Source organism: Lissotriton vulgaris, chromosome 1_1, assembly GCF_964263255.1.
Source record: "Lissotriton vulgaris chromosome 1_1, aLisVul1.2, whole genome shotgun sequence".
NCBI lineage: Eukaryota > Metazoa > Chordata > Amphibia > Caudata > Salamandridae > Lissotriton > Lissotriton vulgaris.
In genome coordinates, this window is record NC_141685.1 from 390077917 (window position 1) to 390090558 (window position 12642).

General features: G+C 42.8%; 1 protein-coding gene across 1 annotated transcript in view; it reads left to right on the top strand.

Moving 5' to 3' along the window:
• Nucleotides 1-12642, top strand: part of LOC147747232 (sterol carrier protein 2-like) — a 382719-nt gene that overhangs the window by 282960 nt on the left and 87117 nt on the right. The window contains exon 12 of the mRNA XM_086952451.1: nucleotides 5754-5910. Within this exon, the coding sequence (XP_086808577.1) occupies nucleotides 5754-5910 (157 nt within the window). The remainder of the gene's footprint in view (nucleotides 1-5753; nucleotides 5911-12642) is intronic.

The window sequence follows — 12642 nt, forward strand, 5'->3', positions numbered from 1 at the left end:
TAGGCAATTTTGCTTTATTCGGAATAGAGAGAGAAGTTTAGGAAAGACAATCTCCCACGCAGTTTTTATATTTACCTAGGACAGAATGAAGACCAACCCTGGCCACGGGTCAGTTGGAAAAAGCGGGAAAGGACCCTCAAGGACTTAGGCTGCCAGTAGGCGAGCAGGTACAGCTCATGGACAGTCAGGACAGGATAACCTCAGGATTTTGGATCAGGACTGGGCTCATCAAAGGGTACGACCAACACCTGCAGCTTCGGATGCAACCCCTGCGCTACCCCCTCTCTGCAAGGAATCTGCCAAATAACCCCGATTGGGTTCTCGAATATCCCAGCAAAGTTCTTCGCCAGCTCTCAAACTCTGACTGAGTCTGGGGAAATTATGGACAGAGTGCTCCGCAGCTCTCTGTATCAATCACTTATAGAGTTCGTTGGGTCAGTGACAGGTCAGCTATTCGGACAAGTCGGACGACTTCTCTAGCTAAACCTAGGCAAATTATACTGTTTTTGGGACAATGTACCACCCACAAATGTTGCTAGTGAAAGGTTCCCTAATTTCTTATTGGGCAAGGGAGGAGGTTAGGTCATGATACCTCCTAAAATTTAGACTTTCTCAAACTTAATATTCATTTTTGAACCCACCCCTTACATTCCAGTTCCCATGGCAAGAGAGGTTTTAGCAGACAATGGGGTATACTGTAAAATTATACAATTGTAGCAAATGCAGGTACAAGTCAGCTTCTTCAGCTAGGTTGGAGTTCAGGTTCCCTGGAGCATCTTGGCTTCGGCTGCCAGCTGGCTGGGTTCCACTGCTGCATGACTTTCTTTTCCCTCATCACATGACTGGTTCTATACGGACTTCAAGATGGAGTAGCAGCGCCTCCCAGGAACCCCCCGAAGATGGTACATGAAAAGTAAGCGAAAACAATTTAGAAACACAGGAAAAATGAATACACTGTATACCGTGAATGGCTATACTACATCCCTTACTTTATAATAACTATAGCATTAGGAGTTAAGCAGAACAAACGGCTTTGCAAAAGCAGCAGTGCAAGCACGGAGCATGTGAAAAACAAAGCGGCCATTTTAGCAATACTGCGCATGAGCAACAAGTTCCCTCCAGAACTGCGACGCATGCGCAGACTAGATTCCCGCAAAGCAGCGACCATATTAGAAGCAAGCGTCATTACTTTTAGTAAACACATAGGCAAGCGTCTCTGGCACACCCCCGTGTAGTGTAAAAGTGCAATATTAGTAAGACAAACATATTGAATTAGCTTATTAATGTTATCCGAGGTTCTTGATACAAGCAAGTCGCGTCACACGTGAATACTTGCTCCATCACAGGCACCCTCATTACATCTTGTTTGGAGCTTGTCTAGTTTGGATGTTGTCTCGGACACCCTCTATGATACATCTCTCCAATACCTGTATAAATATGTTAGGTCTGCCTCTCTTAAGAAGAATCACTTCTATGTTGTAAATAGGCTTTACTATACGCCAAAGAAAATTGCAAAGTTTGTTAGCCCACCCCCCTTGTGCCCCAGATGTGGTATGTCAGAGGCGGATGATATCCACATCTTTTATGAATGTTCTATTCTGGGTAATTTTTGGGGTACTGTGGAAAAGGCTCTGGAGAGTATTTTTAAGGAGACATTGAGACTGAATGTTGTAAGGGTCTTGTTTGGTCTGGACACGGACCTTATTAGCAGATTTAGGGGGACACAGGTCGCTCCATTCTTCACTCTTATACTCATTGCACGCAGAGAAATCTGCAAGCTGTGGAAAGATGCTAGTCCTCCCCTGTATGAAAACTGGCTCCAGGCTGTATTAAGAATGGCACATTTGGAATCTAGAATGCTATATAACACCAATAGTATTGTCTGGCAAGCTGGGGTGTAGAAATGAGGCTGGTCCAAAGTCCTGAGAATGTCCTAAGATTACACCTGGCCCCGGAATAAAAGGGCAGCCGGGATGGCTCCAGGCAAAACAAGAACTTCAGCCAGGGCGCCCAGGATGGATTAGGGTTGCCAGTGTTGGATTGTATTTGCCAAGGGTGAGATGAGGACAAAAACAAAAAAAAGAACAGTGCCGCGGTACACCCCCAGCTCTCAAGTTGACAGCATCAGCGAGGCTAATCCGTGACTAAGGGCCTGCACTTTCTGGTCGGGCCAGTTAGCTATGACTCAGCAAACCGCTTTCATCATGGGGGAGAGTAGTACCAATTACTTACCCTTACTGTTCAGTGGTCGGGCCAGCTCCGGTGCGCTGGATGTCGATTGAATCCTCAAAAGGTCCCGGAGAGGCTAAAACTCTCATCCTGCTCCATTGTGAGTCAGGCCATGCTTCCACAACTGTCATTCTTAAGGTGCAAAGTAAGTCCAAACTAACAGTAACAGGAAGGAGATTCTATATGTACAATTCCATTGAATATACACACAGGCAAAATGGACTAAAGAACAGTAAAATCACAAAAAACTAAATGTATCACCTGACCTTGGATGCATGCAAGCAAAGGCAAGTTAAAGTCTCCTGGCTCAAGAGAGTGCTGCTCTAGACACAAGATACATTGAAACGTGTCGTTTTGCAACTGTGGCAATAGTAGGTAGGCAATTTAGTGTTCCAAGTCCTGGAATTCTGCATGATATTCCCAAACAATGAAATATCTCTGTGTCTGCAAGATCCCCAAACACATTTTTTTAAATGTAAACATTGAAAAATTATGAAAACTTGCTGATCAGGAAACAATGCTGCGGGCACAATATTTTTCTGCATTTATATATATGTTGTTTGTCCCTGTCAGCCAAATAAGCTGGTATGGTACTTTGGACTATTTTAATGAGACAGGACACGGAGAGTCAGAAAAGGGGTTCACCTCAGTGTGGGTGCTACTGGAAGAGAATGACAAACAGATTTCTTTACCTCCTACTAGGACCTTTTTCTTTCAAGTGGTGCTCTCCCATTCCTCCTCCTTGGCTCCTAAAAGATCCAGGTCATAACTCTTCCACCTTCCTGTTCGACCTACGTTTGCAAGTGGGGCTACCAATCTTGTACGAAGACACCATCATGTGTTTACCACCACATGTTCTTAGGGGCTCAAAGTTTTTCAAAGCGTTCTGGTTAGATGTCTGAGTATTCTTCAATGACTATCTTAACGTCAAGAGTTCCTCACTCTTCCAATCTGTTTACTTTTAAATCCTTGCCTTTGAGGCCACATTCCACTTTGTCGAGCTGCAAAACATGGCGCAGACTCAGACTGCGATTGACATCTCTAGAGCCACAAGAACCTTCGGCTGAGAGAATAGCACCCTTTCTAGCATCTGAGGATGTCCCACAAGTACCCCATCTATCAGATGTGACACAGTGCACCCCAGAAGCATCTCACTTAGTTCAAAGAGTAAGCTCCATTGCGTTGGGTAGATCTTATGGGTGAAAAAAAATTATTCTGAGGAATTATTCTGTCATCTTCAAGCAGTCCACAGGCGCTACGAGGCCTTAGGGTAGAATGCGCTATACAAATCTAATTTCATTCATTCATTCATTCATTCATTCATTCATTCAAGTAAAACAATAAGAGACCAAGGTCACACCAGTGTATGGACCATCACTAAAGATCAAAAGATGAGGAAAGATCCAGGAACATTCTCCCTGGGAAAGGGCACCCACAGGATAGTGTTACCAGAACTTACAAGTCTAGAAAATAACAAACAAAAAGATGTCCAAAATAAATGAATCTGCTTTGAATTGTTAGCCGCGTTCTTAGTGGCTATGTATATGGTTATGGACTCTGATCGGAGTGATTGTTCTCCCTAGTCATCAGGTTCTTTTTCCTCGCGTCTCCCCTGTTGATGAGTTCAATGATTTTTCTAACAGGAGTAGGGGTGAGATGGGGTAGAAAATTGAATATCAAAATCAAAAGTCTGAATATTCAAACATGGTATTTTGTGACTATTTTCAAAATACTATCCATGCCCTATTGTGCTTTTTCTTTCAGGGCATCCTGCACTCCCGATGGCAACCCTGCCAAGTTTCCCAGGTCCATTTGTGATGTGCTGCTCCAGGCCAGGTTTTTTTTCTTTGAATGTTGGGACTTTTAGTCTTGTATGTTGCATTTTAAAACAGGACTAAAAGTCCCAGAATTATTAGGAAAACCCTGTCCTGGAGAAACACATCCCAAATGTACATGGGAACCTTGGGAACTGTGTGATACCTTCGTAACAGCCTTTTAGGTTAATGAGACGTCACAAAAAAGTTTCAGCTTTTGGATTCTGATCCTAAATTCTTAAGGGAATATCCTACAGCAGATTCTTAAAGAGTAAAAAACACGAGAGGTGCCAGAAGTCTAAGTTTGCTGGGACCTATATAGTATCCCTTCTGTAAGACAAAAACAATAGGTTAATGTACCAGAAAAAACATTCCAATAGCGTGAATGTAGAACCACATAGGAGAGGAAGCTCAGAAAGAAAGACTAAAAAGTGCTTGAAAGAATACCCATCAGCCCACTCAATAGCGGAACTTCGTCATCTGGGTTTGTATGGTTGAAATAGTGGTGTCCTGTATGCCCTTCCTCAGGACAGACCCGGGGCTAGCAGACCTGGGACCACATGATTGACCCTCAACCATAGAAGATGAGCGAGTACAGGCTGTAGGGGCGAAGTTGCAGTGCTTAAAAGAAAAGTAAAGATAAGGAAAATTGTGATCCAAGTGTGGTAAAAATACCTATCTTGATGTCATAAGTATAATGTTGCAGTAGTGAATCATAGGTCCTGAAGAAAGCCTATCCAGGCTGAAACATGTCGACCAATTTACAATCTTGGTAAATAGCAATTCCTTGCATGCTATTATCACTCTGCTTTTAACCATACCACCTTGATGGACAGACCCAATAAAGTTATACTTATGACATCAAAATAGGTATTTTTACCACACTTGGATCACAATTTTCCTTATCTTTACTTTTCTTTTAAGCACTGCAACTTCGCCCCTACAGCCTGTACTCGCTCATCTTCTATGGTTGAGGGTCAATCATGTGGTCCCAGGTCTGCTAGCCCCGGGTCTGTCCTGAGGAAGGGCATACAGGACACCACTATTTCAACCATACAAACCCAGATGACGAAGTTCCGCTATTGAGTGGGCTGATGGGTATTCTTTCAAGCACTTTTTAGTCTTTCTTTCTGAGCTTCCTCTCCTATGTGGTTCTACATTCACGCTATTGGAATGTTTTTTCTGGTACATTAACCTATTGTTTTTGTCTTACAGAAGGGATACTATATAGGTCCCAGCAAACTTAGACTTCTGGCACCTCTCGTGTTTTTTACTGTCAAGTTGGGGGACAAGGTACCAATAGGACGGTAAATACGTTTCCCCTCAGGCCCTCCATTACTCTTACTTTTTTGTGATTCTTAAAGAGTGCCAGCTGCCAGTAACATGTCATACCTGTCTGATCACTTCTAGACCTCTGCCTGAAAAGGATAGAATAGACGAGTTACTTTCGGAAAGACGGTATGACACATGTCATCTGTAATCATGATGTCAGCCAGTGTCTTCTCAAAGTTAAAAGAAAGAAATTTGTGAAGGTTACCAATACCACGTTATGATCAAGTCAGCAGTCAATGTGATCAGTGGGGCAAAGGCTACTCGAGTCCTGACTTGTCTATTTGTTTCTCTTGTGTAATCCTTTATCTTCCTGCTATCGACCAGTTCAGTCACACACTCTGTTGCTGAGATCAGTGTTTTCTGTGCTTGACTCGACAGGTCTGGCGCAGTGCTCGGAGCTCTGCTGGCAGCTCAGAGGGGAAGCCGGGAAGAGGCAGGTTCCTGGTGCGAGGATCGCTCTACAGCACAACATCGGCCTCGGCGGAGCTGTGGTTGTAACCCTCTACAAAATGGGCTTCCCCGAAGCAGCAAGCGGGTGAGTTTTAATTATTTGGTTTATCCGTCCTTCTCTTTGTACTTGTCTGTTTATTTTACTCCAGAGTTCGGTGCATTATATAACACAGAATAGTAGATGGTAAAGTGTGCATATTAACTAGGAGAGCATTGCAGACCGCTCCGGTGAAATGTGAATAAAGAAAGCTCCTGATTGTAATCGTGTGTTACAGTATAGAACCTATCTGGTCGTTCGTAAACGAGCGAACACCGCTCCCCTGGCCTCTGTCCAGCTGTGTAGTACGGATACGCTCTCACCCTCGTCGCCATCTCTCAATATTAAGGTTTCGGTGACAGATCTGGTCGCTTATAGGGATCCGGCGTCGTGTTGCTCTTCACACATGATAAAAAAGACATGGTGCTGCAGTTCGAGTTCTTTTTCCTCTTATGTCGATTCCTCACTATGTATGTTTCTCGTATTTTGTTTCCGAGCCAGGGTTCAAAATGCAAATCAGATGTGTCCTTACCAGTCTACTTACCCTACTGAGGGGCAGATTTACAAGCCCCTTGCGCGTCATTTTTTACATGGGGAAAAATTACGCAAAAGTGGCGCAAGGGGCTTGTAAATCTGCCCCTGATTGTTGGACATATCTCCCACACCTAAGCAGTTTTGTGGCGCCTTAAATAGCGAGTATACCCAATTGTCTTAATGAGCTAGTAGTACCCAAATAACAGGCGCCACCTAACTGGATAGTTTTTAGTGTGACACATTCTGAAGGATGAAATCCTGAGGCGCCCGTCCGAAATTTAAAACTGTGAACCGTAATTTACTTATATATATTATAATGCTGTGTTCAAAGCAGGAGCCCGATTAGGCGAAAAAACCTCTTAAATGATTTAGTGCGTGTTTTTCCTGTCTTTTGGAGTATTGAGTTTCTTAAAGGACTTGGGCCTTAGCCACGGGTACAACGAACTCATTATTCTCAATGATTCTTTGTGCCTGAAATTAATTCCGCCCGTTCTGTTTTTCAATCCACACAGATGGCTTTTTTTCCCTATTGTGAAAGGAGCGCTAAGAGCAAAGATAAAATGCTGATATTAATCACATCCACGATTGATAACAGTGATAGCTGTGATAGTGCTGTCCGTACTGCATTTTATATTCCAAACCTTATTGTTCCGAGGTTTTACATTATTTTGTTTGGTAAAAAAATGACTTTGCTATGCCATCGAAACGCGTAAAACTATACTTGTCTTTTTCTAAGAAAATTAGCGAGTGTTTTACATGAGTGAGAGATTTCAAGTTTTATCTTTGTGGAAACGTCAAAAATGCATTCTTATTGATTACAAGTAGAACGCTATTACAGCACTTAATATTGTATATCCTTTGTACTGCCGGTCTTATCTTTGCTCCGCATTTTATGACTTTGTAAAATGCTTGCTCATCCTAACAAAGATGACCTCAAGATTGAGAATAGTAAAAAAAAAATGGCCGCCTATAGTATGCATTTTAAAAAATACAATGCAAACATTTTTGTGGTGAAACACATAATGCTAAGTGACCTGTTTTCTAGCCACAAAATATTTTGGAATGGCAGTATAAGTTTTGTAAGCCATTCATATATATTGGAAGACTATATAACATATATTTAGTAGATATATATATATATAAAAATCTATTTTTTAAGTTAAGAGATGGATGTAGTAGTTCACTAAACTGATTACCACATGGCACTATCCAGAGCAATTCAAAGGATCTCAAAATGTTCCTCGTGTTTTTCAGGGTGAGCGGTCTACCTGCTTTCGATGATCATTTTAAAGGATTCATTCTCCAAAACTAGGCACGAGTGGAGCAATATGTAACAGCCTCTCGTGCTGAGAAATAAAGCACATTGTCCACTTAATATCACTGGAAATTACACTACGAGAGTTTATGCCACAGTGTCCCCTACCAAAGAATTGTGTTTAACGATTATTGTTATAATGCAGAGTGTCTACTTAGGTTTACTGTATGAAGGGCAACTGTGCAACTAAGGAATACATAAACTAAGTCACATCTCTTTAAAAGCTTTTTTCTCTTTCACACTCGTTGACACTCGAGCTTATATACCTATAGACCTTGTTTTATCAGTGAACTGTTTACTAAATGGACTCCCAAAAGTGTCTGTTGCTTATTTTTTTATGCTTTTTGCAAAACATGTAAATTGGACGTTTTATGTAACTTTGTTACTTATCTTACCCCAGTATCATTTCACTGGGACACAAACCAAGATTATTGTATTTTGTTTGAGGGAAATAGGGAATCAAAAAGCTATATATTTCAAGGCGCGCCAGTGATCCCTCAGAATTTCTCCAGTCCTCTTGTCGTCCCATGTGCATATTTGATGCAAGCCTTCTGTCTCTGTTTTAAACTTGTTAGTGTAATATGGAGTTGTCATGTGTTTCATTCCGTAAAACTGTTAATTAGTGAAAGGACTACTATAGATGTGTAGAAAAGCACTAGCATTAATATTTTGCTCCATTTCGATTTGGCCTTTGAAAATAGGGTTCTACTGTGATATTGCGTATATAATGTGCGTTTTTTCCCTTAGTTGTGTAAGGCTGATGGAGAAATAAAAGTGAAGAATGATCAGAATAACCCTCACCTCATAGTCCTTAACGAATTGAAACTTTCCGTTATGATTGCTTGGAAGTTTTTCATGACGTTTGTCACTAGGGCGGATCTCTTGCAACTCCAAATCTGCCACCTGAAAACCGAGCTGTTGTGTGTGCAGACAAGGACAAAGCAAGTCGACACTAATCCACTTTGAACCAAAAGACCACGCAGAGTTCGCAGGCAATGTGATCAGCTCTCTAAATAATAAACAGGCCACCTGGATGATTGTCAGTATTCTGACGTTAATAAGGATAATGTTTCTCTTCCGTTTAAAACAAAATCTAGTATTCAGAGGTAAAACAATCTTGTAGTTATTTTGCTTGAGTGATGAGAAGGTAAAACATTTTTTTTTTTAAAGTTTCTAATTATTGAACGTCTTTCTACAAACTGAAAAATTATAGTCTCCATATTCACAACCTTCTTAAATGGAGAAAGTACATGTGAAAAATGGCTACTGGTCGGGGTCTGACGTTGTCTTTGTTTAAAACAGCACCCACCACAGTGAGCAGTAGGATAATTGTGGGCTTTGCGTTGAACATAAGGCAATCTTTCTTTCAGAGCACACTTTCAACAGTACATATCAATAAATAAATTGGGAATTTGGTCTAATCTACTCTGTTTTCTCCCTTAAAAGTCCATTATAGACTGTTCTTAAAGACCGCTTTTATGTTTCACTTGTTCCAGCTTGTGCGACAGGCTAGCTGTGCTAAAGCTCTTGGTGAATCCCATCTGATAAGCTGCTGAGCAAGGTTTGGAACTTAATGGTTGTTTTGGTGAGCTAGATCAGTAGAGGCTGTTCTGGAATGAGTTTTGAGTTGTGTGTAATTTTCTAGACGCCATCAATGGAAGGCACCAGGATGTGAAGCCTACAGTGTGTCGCTTCTGAAAGAATTAGCGGCAAGCAGATTGGAGGTATGCATCAGTTCTTTATTTGGAAATGAACCATGCAGCCTCAGTGTCCCATCATCCTCTTCCCTCGACTGCGCTCTTTTCTGTGCCCCTTTTTCACATTTCTTCACCTGTTAGTGTCCTTCTGCACTCTCCATCACACCCACCTGAGTATTAATGTTAATGGGAGAGGAGTTGGCCTTCCAACTAGGGCGGTCAACATGGGCGGCTGGTCTTAAGGGTCGAAGTGGGAGTTGCCCTCCTAACAAGAAACGAGAAAACACGGAGTTCCTAAAGAAAGGCATCATAGTGCTTTGTTTCAGGCAGTAAGGAGCCTGCATCCAACGAATGACCTCCGGCGGCAGATCCTTCTCCTACCTCGCCGCCAAGACCTGAAACACCCTCCCTACCCACATATTGCAGAACCAAGACCTACTCGCCTTTAGAAGACTCAACAAAACCTGACTCTTCGAGCAGTAGTAGCTCCCCCCTCAGCACCTTGGGACCCTCACGGGTAAGTAGCGCGCTTTACAAGTACTCTGATTGATTGATTGATTGAAATCGTTTTTTTTTACCAGCTGGATAAGTGAACTGAACCCAGCTGCGCATGTGCCGGCTGCCGGGTGAGAAAATACTCGCCCTGGAGGCACAAAGCAGTGTTGTGTCGTCAGGGTGGTGGGCGCGGCATTTTTCAGTGCCATTGTATTTGCTTGATTATGGGTGTTGATGCCAGCGACCTTGGGCGGGATCCACGTAACGCCAGAGACAAAAGAGGCAGGACTGATTGGGTGTCCGCAAACATGCGAGCCCCTCCCCAACCCCATACATTGGTATGCTTTTTGTTTTAGAGCTTTCTATATGAACAAGGGAACACGAAAATTGGCTGAGGACCACCGGTATCAATTATACTTCAAAAGACAAAGGTCTTTAGCAAACATTTAGGAATGTGCAGAGAATAAGATATAGACCGTATTAGGTTACTATATAGTTCAAATGTCCAGCCGGGCATGGATTTTTATTTTTATAATATTCTGGAAATAAAGTGGAGGATAGACGAACAACATTTAGTAGAGCACAGTCCTGTACCATACAATGAGGGGAAGGTGTGCAGAAGTGCAAGACAAATCAAACAGTTTAGGAAAAACAACAATTATGAAAATACTGGCAAAGACTGAGCAGATTGGCCCTTTGCATTTCAGTATACAAAGGGATTCAGCAAGTATAGCCAAAATAGTAATCACAAGAGTTAGGCACAATGGTCATATATGACACTATTAAAGAAAGTCGACGTTTCGATCACTTGCTCAGAATTATACGGGATCATCATCAGGACTAGAACATAACATTTGCCTGGTATATACAGTTAAAGCCTGTTAAGGGAAAAAAACAGGGAGAAAAAAGAGAGGAAAGTGACCAATAAGAATCACTTGAAACATTTAGAAATTTACATTGGGTCAGCGTGTGTATATTATAGACACACAGTATTCGGATTCGAACGATCGATTGGGTAGAATTAACAGTTGTGGTGAACAGTTGTTGGCAGTAGATAATTGTGACAAGGTGTGGAAATGGCTATTGTGACATGGTGTCATAAAAATTAGTTAGAATAACAGTATAGCAAGTCAGTAGCCCGAGAGCGGTATAACATTGTAGCATGCCAAGTGCCCGAGAGCGGTATAATTGGGGCGTATTCTGGTATCCTTAATGTTACATTTAAAACATTTCTAATGAAAATACTAAACACAGGTCAATTGTAACCATACTGGAAGAACGGCGCAGTGTTTGTGCACACCCGGGGGAGAGTTGGTCGCGGCTAGACTGAGCCCGATTGTGACAAGGTGTCATAAATAATGAATTAGAATAACAGTGTAGCAAGCAAGTCGCCCGAGAGTGGTATAACATTCTAGCATGACAAAAGCCTGTGAGCGGTATAATTGGGGCGTACTCTGGTATCATTACTTTTGAAACGAAAAAATGTCTTATGACAATACTAAACATAGGTCAGTTTTAACCGTACTGAAAGAACGGCGCAGTGTATGTGCCCACCCGGGGGGGAGTTGGCCGTGGCTAAACTGAGCCCGATGTGGGGGCGTCTTGCTGGGTCTAATGGAATACGGGCAAGGCGTGTGGGGCACAGCGAATTCGTGTAAGTGACTGAGGGTGGAGTTATGAAGGCTTACCGCAGTGCGGGAACGAGGAGGCTATACAGGGTAAGGGTCAGCCTGAATCCGCCTTGGTAAGTGTGGTTAGAGACCGCTGCGGGGCAAAAGGGTGCGGGTCAGTGGTGATAGCCAATTGGGCGTGATCATGGCAGAAGGAAACGGGGCAATGGCGCCTACCTTGAGCAAACGAACGAAGTTAGTACTCCGAAGGGGGCGTGTAGCCCCTTGCTTGTAGCGACCAGGTCTGTGAGGTACCTTGGTGGACCTCCTGGGTGTTATCACGTCTGGTGGCTGATTGCCATAAGTGGTTCCGTTAGGGAAAGAAGAATTAATAAAGTCAGAGCGCTGTTCAGGTAGGAACAGTCACTGGTGTGCGAGACTAGGTGCGGTACCCGGGACCGGCGAAGGAATCTTACCTTAATTATGCGGTGGTTAGCAGTAATGTGCTAACGGGAGGATTTGCAGCAATGTGCTTAACCCATCCAGCGTGATGGCAGGCACTGGGTGCATGAAGCGGAAACGGTGCTTAAATGGAGTGGGGCGGCCGCCATTGTGATTATCACCGGTTGAGGAAATGGAAAGGGGACTGACATGGTGAAGTCAGAATATGCCACCATCTTGGGTGAGTGAATAGACTCAGGAGGGGGTGTGAGTGCTGAGTGGTTGAAATAGGTAGGTGCGGCTGGCATCGATAGCTGGTGAAAAGTGACAAAATAATTACATATTTACAATGAAGTGACCAGAGAAAAATTAGATTAAAATTGGGAATCAGACAATTAAAATTTCATTAAGGCTCAGGTTCAAGTACGGCAAGGTGTACAGCAAAGCAATGTGAAACCTCCAGAAAGTGTACCAGCGGGAGGCTGTCCAAAGCATTGTTGGGGGAACAGTATCAGTTTCTAACCAATCATAATAAAGTAGTCCAGTCCTCGCTTCTGTTAAGGCCATTTCGAATTGTGTCGAACTGGATTATTGTTTTTAATTCCTCACGGTTGAGTAATTGAGCCATATTGCCACCTCTTTGCGGCAACTTGGGAACTTTCAGAATTGTCCAGCGAATATCATTTTT